Below are 18,846 nucleotides of genomic sequence, written 5' to 3' on the forward strand. Positions count from 1 at the left end.
TGAATGGAATATTGGGAATGGTCTCACTTCAAATATGAGCTTTGTGGAGTACATGAAATTCCCTTGGAGGAGCTTCAGATGAGCCCTCAGAGAATCCAGCAGTCATCTTCCAGCCCACGTGAAAGTCAGCTGCCAGGTGCTGGCCATTCGCCTGCGAATGGCGAAGACAGCAGAGACAGAGAGAATAGACAAGGTTCCAAGAGGAGCCCGGCATGAAAAGTCACATGGCAGATCCCTGCCACTGCGGTCAGGAACCTGCAGTCCACATGCATGACTGTGTCCCTCTGCCAGGAGGAGAAGCTGGGTTTATTTATTTCATAATCTTTACCGATTTTCCCAGGCTACACAGAGCAGATCAGTTAGTAACGCTGGTCTGTTCCAAGGTCTTTTCTAGTCTAAATACACATATGGCCACTGTTACAGTTGGGAGCTGCTACTGTATTATATTTTGTGGCCCCACCTAGGCCACCTTACCTGTAAGTTCTACATAACACTTGCTTCAAACACCTCTCAGGTGGCTGCAACATTCCACCAGCAGCCAAGTCTGTTCACCTCCTATCACTCCTCTCTCTGCCGTCATGGATTCCTGGCCTCTGAAACTTGGCAGGAATCTAGAAAGCATGCCTCCACCTCCCTAACCTAACAGGCGTGGGCCCTGGAGCCCAAGAGGTGAGATGCTTTGCTCAAGGTCACTCGTGAGTTAGTGTCAGAGACATCAGGTCCAGCTCTGTCTGCTACACTACCTGGATTTACGTGTCCTTACGTCCATATTCACTTATAGGGTGACTTATTTGTGGTGACCCCAGTAAGACAAAGGTGCCCTTTCAGAGCTCCTCAGTGTCTCTTCTGAGACTCAGACTTTCTGCTCAGACCAAATCCAGTGGAAATATGATTGGGTTTTATTACTGACAACACAAAGGAATGCAAAAACACAACAAACTCTGTCATAGGATGGGGAAAAGCAAGAGCGGGGAAAGGAAGAAGAGATTTGCAAGTGGCCCTATAACCCTGAGAGCAACTATTGGAATAGCTGCTTCATGGCCCATTTTTCTCTCTACTCACACTCAAGCTGTATTCTATTTTTCATTTTTATTTTTTGTTTTTTTGAGACAGAGTGTCACTCTGTTGCCCAGGCTGGAGTGCAGTGGCATGATCTCTGCTCACCCCCCACCCCAGTTTCAAGCGATTCTCCTGCCTCAGCTTCCCGAGTAGCTGGGATTACAGGCATGAGCCACCACACCTGGCTAATTTTCGTATTTTTAGTAGACACGGGGTTTTGCCATGTTGGCCAGGCTGGTTTCAAACTTCTGACCTCAAGTGATCCGCCCACCTTGGCAAAGTGCTGGGATTACAGTCATGAGCCACCGTGCTCAGCCTTAAGCTGTATTCTAGAAACTGGAAGCATCGTCTCTGTAACCACAGAGGTTCCTTTCTTTGGAGATGGCTCTCCACACAGGCAGCACGAAACTCTCCCATGACCATCCCAATTTCAACTGAGGGGATAAAACCATGTGGGCACCAGAGGACAGAGTGTCTGATCATGTGTTGTCATTGTCATGCTACAGACAGTTATGGACTGGGGGAGAAACCTCATGACCCTCAAGTGTCAAGACCGCTGAGAATGGCTCCTACCCTGCCAACCCCCTGGGGTGAGTGTCTCACTCCTCTGTACAGCCTTTCACCCCAGTGGTTTTAGCATCAATGTCCTTCTTCCAGGAGGCCTTCCCAAGCCTCCAGATGACATTACGTGTTCCCACTGTGTGTTCAGATGGCGTCTTCCTCCTTCCCTGCATCATGTAAGGCATATCAGGCTTTACCATGATTCCTGGGTCACATCCACCTGTCTGGCCCTGCTCTCATGCTTAGTGAGAGAAGGATGACCGTGTACGTCTTGGTCACCACCTTCATAAAACATTAGCTGCGAGGGAGCACACCACGAACTTCTGGCCAGCCCTTCCAGGACCTGCACCTCCTGTGCCCTCATTTACTGAAAGAAACCAACTGATGGCTTTCCTTAAGTGGAAATGGCTTAATTTCCAAGAAGTGAAAGACCAAAGCGTGCGTCCGACCAGTGAAAAATGAGAAGTTAGCGTTGGCACATTTTCTCCCAAAGTTTTATGTTAAAAAAAAAAAAAAAAAAAAAAAAACTAGCTAAATACGGAAGTGGTAAAACCCAGAGTTCATTTTGACAGAAGTAATTACAATTTTATTAATAAAATTTGGACTTCTCAAAGAAAGCTAGCTTTGAAGGCATTTTCCCACTGTAGAGAGCACACAGAATAAAGGGAACTTAGAGGGTGGCAGGGGACTGAGCACAGGTGACTTACACAATTGCTTAACATAGTTCACAGCAGAGTTCATGTCTAGCTTAAAATAATTTGGTCTGTGTAGCTTATTAGGATGAGGAAGTTTCAGAAACCTTGCAAAATTAACAAAACTCTCCCTGAAAGGACTAGGGCTACCAAGGGCACTGAAAACATGCAAGGAAATGATTCTCCTCTCCTCTGAGGGCAAATCAAGCGTGCACAGATTCTGGTTGTCTAAGGCATTTTTGATTCTGAAAAATTGTAATTCCCCTAGAGGGGTGAGCAGTCCTGGCTATGTCAGCCAAAAGGGTCTGACCATCCAATGGGTTTAATACACATGCTAGTTCTGCTCTGAAAAAGGCTTCAGAGCCTTTTTTTCAGAGGCACTCCTCAAACCTGATACATCAAGCTTGAGAGAATATGTCAAAGCACCTGACAGAGTGTTCCCATGTTCATTTCTACCCTCCCTTCCTGGTAAAAGGCACAGCACAAGTACAGGTGTGAGATGGAAGAGGCAGTAGTGTGCTAAAGGCAGTTGGTGAAACAGCAATAGGGGTAAGGCAGGCAGGTTCTCAGAATGCTGCCTCGCATAATAGAGGCCAGTGGCCGCCAGGGAAGCTAGACCTAGACTCCAACTTAGAGCCGCAGGCAAAGTTGCTGAGACTGAGGTCAGGGTAGAATCAGCCTTAACAGCTGGCTATTTATCGGATATGCTCATTGTAGACAGCAAGCTTAGGCCCAGGATAAGAAAAGGTTTTCAAAGGGACTCCCAGAAAGGGTGAAAGAGGTCACCAAAAGTCACGCAGAGCTGTGCCGGGAGACCTGGGTAGACATTTTTGGGTGCCAGATAGAGGAGAGCTTGTCTCCCATGTGAGGCCCAGGTTCCAGTCTTGAAAACTAGACACAGAAAAAAATTCTATAAGGACCCTACATGGCTGCAGGATCAGCCTGAATATCCAGTTTTTCAGGAACAAAATAGAAAAGAATAGAGTTGTGGCTGGTCTAGTCTAACTAACACTTTGATATAAACCTGGACTTCTTTTCTTGATCCCAAACATTTGTCAGTTTTGTTAACTCTTGTTCACCCTTGTCTTCTTCCATGTAGTTGGTTAGAGTAAATCTCATGAATGAAAAAGAGCCTATGTAAAGCTGCTTTGAAGACAAAAGGACTTGGAGTTCCCAGGCCTTCCGTTTTCCCATTTGTACAGTAGAGTAGTTGGACTACATTATGGTCTTCAGGGGGAGCGGGACTCTTCCACTACTTCTCCCTTCCCCTATTGCCTTGTCCAGGATGAGGAGTGTGGTTTGGGAGCCCTCCAGCTGGGATGTGCTAGATTCTACTGAAGTCAGAGGGTTTCCCCTTTCCATTCATAGTCTGAATAGTGGCAGTAGACCTGAAAAGAAGAGGAATGCAAGCTGGACCCCTGAATCCTACATGAACTTTAAAAAAGGACAACTGGCCTGGGGTATAGAAATGCATATACCCATCTGGATTGAGTCCCCACGTGGGGACTCCAATAAGTAACGTCTCAGGTCATGATTGCATGATGGTAGGAGCTGAGCTGAGGAGTATAACGAACAAGCCTGTAGTTTTCTACAGGAGCAAAGGAAACACCTTAACACATATGCAAATCCAACCTTTTTCCGTTGTAGTTTTTGCTTTTCCCTGAATTCTTCCATCTTCCTGGCCTCTTCTCTTAAACTCTGTGCAAGCTGAATGTGACATTGTGCCACACTGTCTACTTCTGCAAAAAAGAATTTTAAAAAGTCAAGGTCTACATATGTCTGAATTAAAATACATAAAATCATACAAAATAAATATGTATATACAAAATACTGGAGTAAGTGGTAAAATCAACATCACTTCATTTGGTCACCAACATTTATTGAACCTCTCCATACGTCCAGCATTGCCCTGGCCACCAAGGTCAGAGCTAGAAAATCTTTGGCTTTGCCTCCTACCGCTAACTGTTACTAACCTAGGGTGCCCAGGACTAGGGAGAAAAGCAGCCAAAATCCCATTTCATGAAGGTTACATCCTAGGAGACATTACCAACGCCACCACAATTTCAAACCTGATTCTTCATTCTCTGTAGATGACCTCTAAGGTTCCTTCTATCTCTAATGTCTCATAAGCCTGAACATTTATAAGAAAGGTCATATGCCAAAATGTTGGTTACCAATAGTTATCTCTGGGTAGAAAGATTATTTGTGATTTTTCCCCTTATTTTTTAAGATCTTTTCAAGGAGCATGGCCTGCCTTTGTAATAGAAAAGAATAAATTCTTGTTCTAAGAAAACAAATCAAAGCATGGCATTAAAGCTAAAAAGACTGACGATAAAGCTAGAAAGACTGAAAGATGGTCAGATTGATCGAAGAAAAAAATTTAAACTTGTGGGTATCAAAACAACCTTGAAGAAGGTTAAAAGATATATGACAAACTGGAAACATATTTGCAATTTTCATAACAAAGAGCAAATAGTTATATCCAAAGAGCTTCCACAAATCAAAAGAAAAATACATATTCCAGTATTTAAAAACCAGTTAAAGAACATGAAATTCAAAAAAGAGTGGCTAAATGGCCAATAAACATTTGGAAATATACCCAACCTTAAAACTATTGAAAAAAAAAAATGCAGAACTTTAAAATGCAAACCTTTCAATTGGGCAACATTTTTAAAGCACAAAAATTCTTGATATTGGCAAGCATGGAACAAAACATCATTGTTGGAAAAAAAAAAAAAACAGCGCAACCTTTCTGGAGGAAATTTGGCATTTTTTAGAAACAAAATTTTTTAAATGTAAAAGAATGAGGCAGATCTATATGAATTGAAATGAAAAGTTGTCTACGATATATTGTTAAGTAAAAAAGCAAACTATAGAGAGATATGTATAGTATAACAGCATAAAAACTCATTCATGTCTATATATATATGTGCATCTACAATTAAAGGAGAGAGAGTTGGCCGGGCACGGTGGCTCACACCTGTAATCCCAGCACTTTTGGGAGGCCAATGTGGGCAGATCACGAGGTCAAATGATTGAGACCATCCTGGCCAACATGGTGAAACCCCGTCTCTACTAAAAATACAAAAAATCAGCCAGGCATGGTGATGGGCGCCTGTAGTCCCAGGTACTCAGGAGGCTGATGCAGGAGAATGGCATGAACCCGGAAGGCAGAGGTTGCAGTGAGATGAGATCGCGCCACTGCACTCCAGCCTGGTGACAGAGCGAGACTCCATCCCAAAAAAAAAAAGAGAGAGAGTTGTAAATGCACAGAGAAAGGTCTGGAAAGATATACACCAAACTACTAGCATGATTTTAAAATGATCGTTTTCATTTTAAAAACAATATAAAAACATATCTGGCCCCATCCCAGAAATTGCGGATCACTGCCATGGTATAATACTATTTATGTATATGAATAAATACATATATACTATACATATATGTATTTAATTGCATTAAACTGTCTGGAGACAATCACTGAGAAGTGAAAATTCCAGTGCTTACTATCTTCTTTGCAGCTAGTTGTCTCGTTTGAATTTTTAAGATAAATATATATATTATTTTAATAAGAAAATAAAACTTATTTTTTTCAGAAAAAGAAAACAAGTAAAGGAAAGGCAAAAAAAAATTTTAGGAGACCCAGCCTAGGCTGAGGTTTGACCTTGGGCCACACCATACTTGGCCTTACAGTGCATATAAGGGACATGAAAAGATACTGTCTCTACCTTGAGAAATGTATTCACTGACAAGTTACAGAGGGAAGAAGACACCTTCTATGAAAACGTTAAAATGAATATTGAGCTAACATTTGCAAACGTCTAGAACTACTCAGTGAGCTACAGAAACACTTTAGGCACGCGTTAAACATACTATGCTGTGTTAAAATCCTTAGCTTGGAAGGGCCAGGTATTCTGGAAAACAGAAAGCTTTAGAGGCAGGTTCTGAGTAACAGGCCTGAAGAATATTAGAACTGGATAGGACCCCTTGAAAACCACAGTGCCGGCCGGGCACGGTGGCTCAAGCCTGTAATCCCAGCACTTTGGGAGGCCGAGACGGGCGGATCACGAGGTCGGGAGATCGAGACCATCCTGGCTAACAGGGTGAAACCCCATCTCTACTAAAAAAATACAAAAAACTAGCCGGGCGAGGTGGCGGGCGCCTGTAGTCCCAGCTACTTGGGAGGCTGAGACAGGAGAATGGCGTGAACCCAGAAGGCGGAGCTTGCAGTGAGCTGAGATCCGGCCACTGCACTCCAGCCTGGGCGACAGAGCGAGACTCCGTCTCAAAAAAAAAAAAAAAAAAAAACCACAGTGCCAGGGTCTCACCCTGGATCGCCCAACTTCTGCTTGTCATCACATTAGAATAATAGGAACTAAATAAAAATCTGTTGACTGAATTCCAAGTTGCAGTTATAACCAAAGGCCACCAAGTGCAAATGAGAACTGAGAAATTAAGAAAGGATGCTGAGGACACTATGACTTACGTCTTCCATTTCCCCTCCAGACTCATACCAATAAATAAAAATTTCTCATACCAAGAAAAGCAAAGACGACCAACACAGGAAGTAAATGACTCCTTAGCCTCAAAAAGATGAAGGGAAATAGAACTTCACCCCAACAGAGATGAACTCTGACAATTGTGACATTGGTGTTTCCAAAGACTTTCTATTTCCTTTCTAAATTAGCCTTTACCACTCTCAAGAAGTATGATAAAATTAGAATGCCCCATTCCAAACAAGAAAATAAATCCAAACATGAGGGAACTTCCCACTGGGTTCTCCTCTTAAGACGCTGAAGGAGAGGCTGAAGAAGGGATTTTTTTTTTTTAAACAGTCTCACTCTGTCGCCCATGCTGGGGTGCAGTGGCAAGATCTCTGCTCACTACAACCTCTGCCTCCCAGGTTCAAGTGATTCTCGTGCCTCAGCCTCTGGAGTAGCTGGGACTACAGGCACATGCCAACATGCCTGGCTAACTTTTGTATTTTTAGTAGAGATGGGGTTTTGCCATGTTGGCCAGGCTAGTCTTGAACTCCTGACCTCAGGTGATCTGCCGGCCTTGGCCTCCCAAAGCGCTAAGATTACAGGTGTGAGCCACCGCACTGGGCCAAAAGAGATCATTTTTAGGACATAGCATCCTGACCCTGGGAAGAAAACAATAAATAAATAAGAATTCTTAAGGAAACAACAGGATGTGGTTCTAAAAACACAGATCTCAATGGCTGAGTACAGTGTCTGGTCCTGAGTAAGTTCTGGTCCTTAGAGAGTTCAGGACTGAAAATATAGAACTGTACATTCTTTATGAAAAGATGATAGCTGGTGTCAGGGATGAGGATGTTTATCTAGGCAGACTGAGAAGAGAAGGGCTAGGACCAAGTTCTGAGGACCTGCAATATAGAAAGGGATAGAGAAGTAGCCAGAGAAGCAGGAAAAATCCAAGGGGGTCAGAGGGATGCTGGTTTCCAGAAGCAAGAAATGCACAACAGTGCTGAATGCTGTTGAAGAGTCAAGCTAGAAGAGGCCCAAAATTGTCCCCTAAACTTAGTGACCCAAAGGTTGCTGGTGTCCTTGGAGAGGGCAGTGCCAGGTGAGTGGTGGGGTCACAGGCAGATTAGAGTAAGAGGTGAGGGAATAGTGACAATACTTCCTTCGATGCTTACTGTAGTTCACTTTATTCCGGATACAAATGTCTGGTGATCTGGGAGAAATGGCAAGACACGCACAACACAGTCCCAAAGTCTGAAGCCCTGCAGAGATGGCTCTGGGAGAAGGAAGCCAGACTGAGCATAAGAACATACCAGGGGTTAGGTTGCTAGACAGTCTGGCAGGTGTGGGTGTGGAGGAGCACTTGGATGACAGTGTCTCCGTCTTAGAACCAAGAAGTATAGACAATTCTCTGAGGCAACCATTCTCCCAGCATGGTCCCTGGACCAGTGGCCTCAGCAACACTTGGGAACACGAGAGACACGCAGACTCCCAGGCCCCACTCCAGACTTCCTGAATCAGAAACCCTGGGGATGGGTCTCAGCAATCCGTGTCAATAACAAGCCCTCCAGGTGATTCTGATGCTAATGCAAGTGTGAGAAGCACGGCTCTGAGTAAGGCAAACACACATCAAGATGTGCAGGTGTGCAGGTTCTCCAGTTCATTTCAAGCCTGCAGCGCTTTGTCTCACTTTAGGAGTTGCTCTAATTTTTTTTGAGCCACTATGAAACTGCTGTTCAAATTAGAACACACCTTTGACAACAGACATAGGGTTTGTCAAGGGCGGTGAATATATATTTTTTAAAAAGGGGTTGTCAAGGGCAGTGAATATATATATTTTTTTAAATCACTTACGCTGTTTGAAGACTTCAAGGGCCCGCTTCAGGGTGCTAAAAAGACAAGTACATATATAATTTCAGTTCTGGAAATTCTCTGCACAATCTTTTTTTTTTTTTTTTTTTTTTTTTTTGAGACGGAGTCTCGCGCTGTGTCACCCAGGCTGGAGTGCAGTGGCGCGATCTCGGCTCACTGCAAGCTCCGCCTCCCAGGTTCACGCCATTCTCCTGCCTCAGCCTCCGAGTAGCTGGGACTACAGGCGCCCGCCACCACGCCCGGCTAGTTTTTTGTATTTTTAGTAGAGACGGGGTTTCACCATGTTAGCCAGGATGGTCTCGATCTCCTGACCTCGTGATCCACCCGCCTCGGCCTCCCAAAGTGCTGGGATTACAGGCTTGAGCCACCGCGCCCGGCCTGCACAATCTTATTATAATGCCTTTGCATGCTTCTCTCTGCCTATATCTTAACTTAGGACCTACAGACCAATTTTTGCCCATGAGCTAGAGCGACAGCAAAAGACCGAGACTTCTTAAGTCCAGTTTCCTCAATCCCAGGCACAAGAAATTCTTCAGCTGTTCACTTGGGGAGAGCAATATGCCAAAACTCTTTGTGTTTCATTGTCTCCGATGATAGTATAGGAGTTATGACCCTTTCTCATAAGAATACCAGTGATTCTTTAAAGTATGACAAGGAGGCTGAGGCAGGAAAATCACTTGAACCCGTGAGGTGGAGGCTGCAGTGAGCCAAGATCGCACCACTGCACTCCAGCCTGGGCAACACAGCAACACTCCATCTCAAAATCAATCAATCAATAAATAAATAAATAGTACAGCAATTCAAAATATGAATACAAGGCAACAAAGGAAGGGTTCAAACCTAGTCCTGATTGCCTCCTTTTTCATTAATTTACATTCATTTAATCAATCATCATATATTTATTGACCATAAACCAGGGGCCAGGCATTGTGTCAGATGTTAGTAAATCAATTGTACAAGACAGACCTCATCCCAGACCTCAGAGTCTAATGGAGGAGACAGACATTAAACAAATTGTATCCATTTTTTTATTGCTGCATGACAAACTTAGCAGCATAAAACAACACATATTTATTATCTCACAGTTCTGTGGATTGCCAGTCTGAATATGGTTTAGCTGGATCCTGTGCTTAGAGTATCACAGGCAGCAATCAAGGTATTGGCCAGGCTGCATTCTCATCTGGTGGCTTGACAGGGGAAGAATCTGCTTACTCAAGGTTAATATTTTACTTACCCTCAGCAATAAAATACCTAAGAATGTTTTAACTCTGATTATCCTTCCTAACAAGTTATAAGCTTTTAATGTCCAATATTTTGGCTCCATCTTGTTTTTTAAATCACCCAAGTTGACATTAATACCATTTACTTATAAACTGTTTAGATTTATCCATATGTGCCATATTCTTTGCTCACTATTCCTTCTTGCACTCCAGACCTTTTGTCCCAGATTCTTTTCCTTCTTCCTGAAGTATATTTTTTAGAAATTCCTTTATTGAAGATCTGCTCATAGTTAACTCTAATTTTTTGTTGGATAACATCTTTATTTTTCCTTCCTTCTTGAAAAATAATTTATCCAAGAAAAATAATTTTTCCAGGTTGATAGTTATTTCCTCTCAGTACTTTAAAGACATAATTCTGCAGTCTCTCGCTTCATCATTGCTGTTGAAAAATCAGCTGTTGCTCTAATAAATGTTCCTTAGTAGGTAATCATTCTTTCTGAATGCCTTTAGGACTTTTTCATTAACTTGGATCTTACTCAGTTTGACTGTTCTTGTGTACTTGTGAATTTCCTTTTAATTTATCATTCTTGGGATTTATTTTGCTTCCTGAATCTGAAGATTCATGGTTCCTATCAATTATAGAAAATTGTTAAGCTCTGTTGCTTTAGAAGTTTTTTCTCATTGTTTCTGTTCTCTCTTCTGGAACTCTAGTTAGGTTTGCATTGAACTTCTCATCCTATTCTCCACGTCTCTTAATTTTTCTTTACTTTTAACTTCTGATTTTTTTCTGTGATTAATTCCAGATAATTTCTTTTCTTTTTTGAAATGTATTTACTTACTTGACAAATAAAAATTGTATGTGTTTATCATGTACAAAATGATGTTTTAAAATATGTACATTGTAGAATGGTTCAATAGAGCTAAGTTACATATGTATTACCTCATGTACTTACACTTTTTGTGGTGAGAACACTTAAAATCTACTCTCTTAGTGGTTTTCAAGAATATAATATATTGTTATTATTATAGTCATTGTGTTGTACAATAGATCTCCTGAACTTATTCCTCCTAATTGAAATTTTGTATCCTTTGATCAACATTTCCCCAAACCTTGTCCTCAGTCTCTCCTGAGTTTTTCATTTCTAATTTTTGAATTCCCTCTTCAATTATAGTTAATGTGTTACTTAATGCATCTCATATACTGAATTTTTATTTTAAGTATTTTCTATTTTATTTATATAAGTTCTATCTGAATCCCTTTCAAAATTTCTTGGATACCTCTGAAAGTCACCCTACTCATGCTCTTAATTCACTCTTTTATTTTCTTTAAACATACTATATATACTTGTTTTTTAGATCTGTTAGTTCTAGTATCTATAATCTTTGCATGTCTAATTCTGCTATTTGTTGCTTCTGTTGACACCCAGGACCACTGTAAACTAAATTTTTAGCTTAGGATTCTTCAGACCACTCTGATGAAATTTGGTAATTTGGAGCTCCAAATCTGCAAGATAACTGGCTTGTAATTACAGATTCTCAGGAGATACAACCTCTTCCATCATTCATAATCAAGGCTTAGAGAGGTATCTTTCCTTGTTATCTTTTTTTTTTTCTGCAACAGAGTCTCACTCGGTCACACAGGCACCCAGCCTCTGCCTCCTGGGTTCGAGCAATTCTCCTGCCTCAGTCTCCTAAGTAGCTGGGATTACAGATGCCCACCAGAACACCCAGCTAATTTTTGTATTTTTAGGAGAGACAGGGTTTTACCATGTTGACCAGGCTGGTATCAAACTTCTGACCTCAAGTGATCTGCCCTCCTGGGCCTCCCAAAGTGCTGGGATTACAGGCATGACTTGATATCTTTTATTGAGATTTTTTTCTCTAGTTTAGCCTTTCATTAAGACATTATTTCTCTTCCGGTTTCTAGGCTTTCTCTGGGATTTAGGAGATGAAGAAAAGCTTGAATCCAGAGAGCTAAGTGAGCACTGAAAGACATCTCTGATTCATCTTTGGCCTGGAAGGATTTTCCTTACTTTCTTGACAGCATAGTCATATATTTATCTTAAGTCATTAAAATATATTTTAAACTAGCATTTTAAGTGTTTTATGATGGGAGGGCTTTCCCAATATCTAGTCTACCATGTTGTGGATATGGAAGACCGTGATTCATTTTTCATACCTTCTCTCAATCTCCCCCATCCTCTCCCTTATAATCAACTTCCTTTTGCCCATTATTGCAGTTCTCCCCCAACCTACACTTCCTTAAGTGAACCCCCTCAGAGGTGCCTTGGCCCAGATAATTTTCTTGCTCACTGCTACTCTCACGGAGGCTGATCTCATGGAACTGTGGACTGTGCTCGCTCAACCCACCCAAACAGGGTTGGGATTTTGTTAACTCATAGTCCCCTACCATAGCAGCATAAGATCATGCATCATTTTAGATATGTGTGTGTGTGTGTGTGTATATATATACACATACATATGGCAAATTCTATTATTTTAGAAATTAAAGGCCCTGCATTTTCCAACTGGCCCCTTCTTTCAACTACCTCACTTTCCCCCTTCTATCTCAAAACAAAAGTTCTTCTTTCTCTCTGCCTTTTCTCACATGAACACTTGCACCAGCTATTACAAATACACTAAGCAGGACAGTCTAAGTGCACATTCTCCATTCACTTTACCCATCTTATGATACAATTTTTCAAGGTGTACAATGCATTATAATAGTGTCCATATTGAGGCCGGGTGCAGTGGCTCACCCCTGTAATCCCAGCACGCTGGAAGGCCAAGGCGGGAGGATCACTTGAGGTCAGGAGTTCAAGACCAGCCAGGCCAACATGGTTTAACCCCTTCTCCACTAAAAATACAAAAATTACCCAGGTGTGGTGGCACATGCCTGTAATCCCAGCTACTTGGGAAGCTGAAGCACAAGAATCATTTGAACCCTGGAAGCAAAGGTTGCCCTGAGCCAAGATTATACCACTGCACTCCAGCCTAGGCGACAGAGTGAGACTCCAGTTCAAAAACAAAAATAAAAATAAAAGTGTCCATATCCAAACAAATGCACCAATGGTCAACTGGAACTAATAAACCCACTCTTCAGTGATGCTCATTTGTCTTCAAAGTATGGAAAAAAAAAGACGGATATTATAGGAGATACAACTGGAATTATTTCCCTATAGTGAGTCACAGGGTTGAAAGGCCAGCCTTCCAGCAAAATTGTCTGTCCCAAGTTTAAAACTTTTCTCCCACCACAGTGACTGACTGAAGGGCTCCTAAAGAGCAGCCCCATTTTCATTTCCTTTGTCATCGCTTTGTTGTCTCCCATCATCACTTCATTGTCATTCCTCATATTCAGGACAAAATGACATTCCAGGAATGGAATCTGAACCATGGGAATGGTGGCCTAGCAACATTCACCCTCTCTTCTCCACGGTGTTCTCCCTGACTGTGGAAAAGGAAACTATTCTACAACTCTTTTAAAAAGGACGTTGGCCTTAAGCCCTAACAGGTCCCGTCACAGGCTTGAGTCTCTCAGGGTAGCCAATGAGGTGGAAGATCCTAGCTAGTCCCTGGATAAGCAAAATCATCCAGCTGGGCGTGATGACTCACGCCTGTAATCCCAGCACTTTGGGAGACTGAGGCGGGTGGATCATGAGGTCAGGAGTTCAAGATCAGCCTGGCTAAGATGGTGAAAGCCCGTCTCTACTAAAAATACAAAAATTAGCTGGGCGTGGTGGTGAGCGCCTGTAATCCCAGCTACTCAGGAGACTGAGGCAGAGAACTGCTTGAACCCCAGAGGCAGAGGTTGCAGTGAGCTAAGATCATGCCACTGCACTCCAGCCTGGGTGACAGAGTGAGACTCCAGCTCAGAAAAAAAAAAAAAAAAAAAAAATCATCTGCTGTCATCTAGAACATCTTCCTAAAGATCATGTCATGAGGTGACAAAAACAAGTCACCTAAACAGCGTTTCACTTCAGCCTTGGAAACTATCCCAGTTCTCCTATCTTATTACTACTTCCTCTCTGAGGTATACTCTTAGAAGGAAAACTGACTGGCTTTTATCAAGCAACAGAAAAGAACTGTGTTACAGTCTCTCTGAATTTACCAAATAACAAGGCAAATGTCAAATATGTAAGGATATAAGAAATATCATTTCGGGTCAGATTCATTCCGCTAAGTATATTCTGCAGGAAGTAGTAGAGAGAATATGCCCATTTTCCATCACATCACCTCAAAAGTTTCTGGGTATATTGCCAACAGCTTATGCTTTCATTAGAAACAAAAAAGTTTTTTTGGTCAACTGACCCACTTATCTTCCATGAAATGTTCTAAACCATTCTTTAATTACAGTGAAACTTGTCTAAGTTGACGTAGTTTGGACCCTTGGACATGCAAATGTTTTACATATTCAAAAAATAAAACTAAATCAAACAGGAAAAAGAAAACAATCCCTATAATTTAAAATAAACTGAAACAAATAAACTTAACTATAAGTAAAATTGGTTACATAATCACACAGAGAAAGTAAATGTTTAAGTGACCTACATGGTCTAAGATCAAAAAGAACTGCAAAGAAATGTTAAGCTTTATTCAGGAGTTTTATTGTTAGTAGCAATATTGTATTATCTTAAAATAATTTTTATATATATAAAAAAATAAAGCAAATAATTATACTAATATTGTCAGGTCTTCAATATAAGATGAAAGAAATACAAACATAAAATTTTAAACATTACGTAAAGCCCTATAAAGTTAAATTAGAATTGGAAATATCAGTATGAACTCATACTTTTAAAATCCGTTCCCTGCCAGGGCCTACATACAATGATGCCTCTGTGACAATGATCAACATTAAAACTGAAAATTTGGGCCAGGCACGGTGGCTCATGCCTGTAATCACAGCACTTTGGGAGGCCAAGGCAGGCAGATCACTTGAGGTCAGGAGTTCGAGACCAACCTGACCAACGTGGTAAAATCCTGCCTCTACTAAAAATACAAAAAATTAGCTGGGCGTGGTGGCAGGTGCTTGTAATCCCAGCTATTCGGGAGACTGGGGCAGCAGAATTGCTTAAACCCGGGAGGTGGAGGTTGCAGTGAGCCAAGACAGCACCATTGCACTCCAGCCTGGGTGACAGAGCGAGACTCTGACTCAAAAAAAAAAAAAAAGAACTGAAAATTTGATCTCTAAATATAATTAATCACTAAAAGGAATGGAACCAAGTATTCTTGGAGAAAGAGCTGATTCCAGATTTAAATTTAAAGCATTTACATTGTTAATAATTGTAAAATCTTGGTGACAAATATGAGTAACTGCAAAATCTAGGTGATAGGTATATAGCTATATAGCTACTTACTATGCTCATTTTTTAACTTTTCTGTGATTTTTAAATTTTCTTTTCTCTCTCTCTCTTTTTTTTTTCTTTTGAGATGGAGTCTTGCTTTGTCGCCCAGGCTGGAGTGCAGTGGCGTGATCTCGGCTCACTGCAAGCTCCGCCTCCGGGACTCACGCCATTCTCCTGCCTCAGCCTCCTGAGTAGCTGGGACTACAGGCACCCACCACCACGCCCGGCTAATTTTGTTTTGTATTTTTTAGTAGAGACGGGGTTTCACCATGTTAACCAGGATGGTCTCGTCTCCCGATCTCACGATCCACCCACCTCGACCTCCCAAAGTGCTGGGATTACAGGTGTAAGCCACCGTGCCCGGCTGATTCTTAAATTTTCATTTAAAACATCAAAAATATATAATTAACCAATGAAAAAATAAACCTTCCTTGTGCTAATTTCCTATGTCTGAGGGTATCAAGATTTTTAGGTTTATGTAACTATTAATATTTTCAATATCTCCCAATGTTTTCCTCCTCAGTAGTTCAATACCTTTCTTTGTGGTCTAGGATGAGTGTGTGTGTGTGTGTGTGTGTGTGTGTGTGTGTGTATGTATCTGTGTTGTATGTGTGTTTGTTTTAGAAGCAAGAGAAGACAAGAGCAAGGGCAATGTCCTATTTGTCCCTATTAGGGCCTCTGAGGGGACACAGATCTCTGGGCATCTGTGTTGATAGCACAGCCAGAGCAGGATATAGGAAAGTATGTTATGTGGTTAGGTCTGCAGAGAGAAAGCCTGACTTCCTTCTCCAAATCCTCCCTCAACATATTGGGGAAGGAATCTAGAACTTTTCAAATGAGTCGGACTGGCTACATAATTTGTGAGTCCTACTGCAAAATGAAAATGTGAGACCCCTTGTTTATAAATTATTAAACATTTCAGAATGGTGATAGCAGGGCATTAAACCAATTATGAAACCCTTCTAAGTGTGAGTTGCCATAGGATACCAAGGAAACCAGCCTTGTATAAGAGGGAGTGTATTCCTAACGTAGGCACCGTGTCCTGGTCATTTCTGTATCCTCAAAGTATTAAATGAATGACTGAAAAATAAAAATTATGGTACAGAAATCTCACATGGGTGGTGACAACTATAAAATGATGCAAGGAAGACATGAAATTGACCTAAATGCCCACCAATGATAGACTGAATAAAGAAAATGTGGTACATATACACCACGGAATACTAGGAAGCCATAAAAAAGAATGAGATCACGTCCTTTGCAGGGACATGGATGGAGCTGGAGACCATTATCCTCAGCAAACTAAAATAGAACAGAAAACCAAATACCACATGTTCTCACTTATAAGTGGGAGCTAAATGATGAGACCACATGGACACGTGGAAGGGAACGACACACACTGGTGCCTATCAGACGGTGGAGGGTGGGAAGAGGAAGAGGATCAGGAAAAATAACTAATGCGTACTGGGCTTAATACCTGGGAGATGAAATAATATGTACAACAAACCCCCATAACACGTTTACCTATGTAACAAACCTGCACATGTGCCCCTAAACTTAAAAGTATTTTTGCCAGGCGCGGTGGCTCACGCCTGCAATCCCAGCACTTTGGGAGGCCAAGGCAGGCGGATCACCTGAGGTTGGGAGTTCGAGACCAGCCTGACCAACATGGAGAAACCCCATCTCTACTAAAAACACAAAACTAGTCAGGCATGGAGGCGCATGCCTATAATCCCAACTACTCGGGAGTCTGAGGCAGGAGAATTGCTTGAACCCAGGAGGCGGAGGTTGTGGTGAGCCAAGATCGCACCACTGCACTCCAGCCTAGGCAACAAGAGCAAAACTCCACCTCAAAAAAAAAAAAAAAGTTTTTTTTAAATGGTGCAAAATCTCCTATAGTTATCACAAACCAAAAAATACATGTGCAATTTTATATTTTATATATAATTTTACAGGTATTTTACTTAGGATAGACATTATAAAATAATATCAACACAGCCCTCTGGGCACCTCTGCTATCAACACTTGCACAGACGCCCAGAAGTCTGTGTCCCCTCAGAGGTCCTAATGGGGACAAATAGGACATTGCCCTTCCTCTTTTCTTCTTTTGCTTCTAAAACACACACACATACAGTACACACACATACATACACACACACAAGAAGCCCTTCTATTAAATTTCTAGTATAAATATATATAATATAACTCTATCATTGAAAAAGTATACATATAAAAAGACTTCAAGAAAAACTTAGACGGTATTAATAACAGGTTGTGGCTTCATAGTCCACTTTAGCCATTTTTCTGCTTGTCTTGATTTTTCACAATTGAACATAAGAAAAAAAAATTGCAATTTTTTTAGGCCAAGTACAGAGACACGTGCCTGTAGTCCCAAGGACTTGGACAGCTGGCGGGTAAGGATCGTTTTTTTAAAAATCTTTTGAGACAGAGTCTTGCTCTGACACCCAGGCTGTAATGCAGTGGCGCGATCTCAGCTCACTGCAACCTCTACCTTCTGAGCTCAAACCATCCTCCCACCTCAGTCTCCCAAGTAGCTAGGATGACAGGCATGGGCCACCACGCCCGGCTAATTTTTCTATTTTTAGTAGGGATGGGGTTTTGCGAAGTTGCCTAGGCTGTTCTTGAATTCCTGGGCCCAAGCGATCCACCCGCCTCGGCCTCCCAGAGTGCTGGGGCTACAGGCATAAGCAACTGTGCCTGACTGAGGATCTTGAGTTTGAGTCCAGCCTGGACAAAATAGTGAGACCCCATCTCCAAAAAAACAAAATTTTTTTTTCAACCTCCTGGTAACTCTGTCTGCTGAAGCGAAGGGGCTCCCGGGCATTATTAACCAACCTGGAAACCAGAAAAAAACTTGGTACATACTTGGTTTCAGACTGTCCACATGGCTTCTTCCTAGAGAGGCTGAGCAGATCTTTGCCATATCTCTCTTCAACTGCTGCCCTACGGGAACAGAAGAGAAGGTTATGGGTCCTTCTCAGAGTTGACTCTTTGTTAAGACACAATGACCCTCCCCTGGAAAGCAAAACTGCACTTGTGACCGCAGAAGCTCAGATACAACACCATTCTCTAAAATGCAAGACTCCCTCTATATGATGGGGAACAACTGTGAAAAGATCAATGGCCCTCATCTCTCTGGTGGTCTTCTCCAGTTAGAAGTCCCTAACATGAACATTATGTGAACATTACAGTAAAACTGAACATTTGTTTAAGTGGAATAAGAAATGCTCAACCCTCCTCCATCTTTTCTGAGAGTGCCCTTTACCACGCTATAGAGCCCTTCATTCACAAGCAATTCAAATACGTCACTAAACTGTACCAAAGGAAGGGGAATTTCAGGAAAGAAACTCTGTAGTCAGCGTACCCTATAAAAACACTGATTGTTACTCGGCATTGCAGGGTCAGTCCCAGTACTAAACATCCTCCTTCCTCTTCCCCTCTCCCGGATGCTTTTTGTCACCATCTCCATTTCTTGTCCCAGCCCAGCCTTATCTAAACCATACGGTTAGGACAGAGTGATTTAGGCTCATCTACCCTACTTTTTTCTTCAGATTTAAAAAAAAATATGTAAGCAATAAACGAACATATCCTC

At 41.8% G+C, this 18,846-nt stretch overlaps 1 protein-coding gene across 1 annotated transcript in view; it reads right to left on the minus strand.

Moving 5' to 3' along the window:
* Positions 1–18,846, minus strand: part of PSTPIP2 (proline-serine-threonine phosphatase interacting protein 2) — a 95,072-nt gene that overhangs the window by 23,372 nt on the left and 52,854 nt on the right. The window contains exons 3-5 of the mRNA XM_025365116.1: positions 18,120–18,197; positions 8,651–8,685; positions 3,945–4,051 (exon numbers count right to left, since the gene is read on the minus strand). Coding sequence (XP_025220901.1) covers positions 3,945–4,051; positions 8,651–8,685; positions 18,120–18,197 — 220 coding nt within the window. The remainder of the gene's footprint in view (positions 1–3,944; positions 4,052–8,650; positions 8,686–18,119; positions 18,198–18,846) is intronic.

The sequence above is a fragment of the Theropithecus gelada genome, chromosome 18 (assembly GCF_003255815.1).
Source record: "Theropithecus gelada isolate Dixy chromosome 18, Tgel_1.0, whole genome shotgun sequence".
NCBI classification, from domain to species: Eukaryota; Metazoa; Chordata; class Mammalia; order Primates; family Cercopithecidae; genus Theropithecus; species Theropithecus gelada.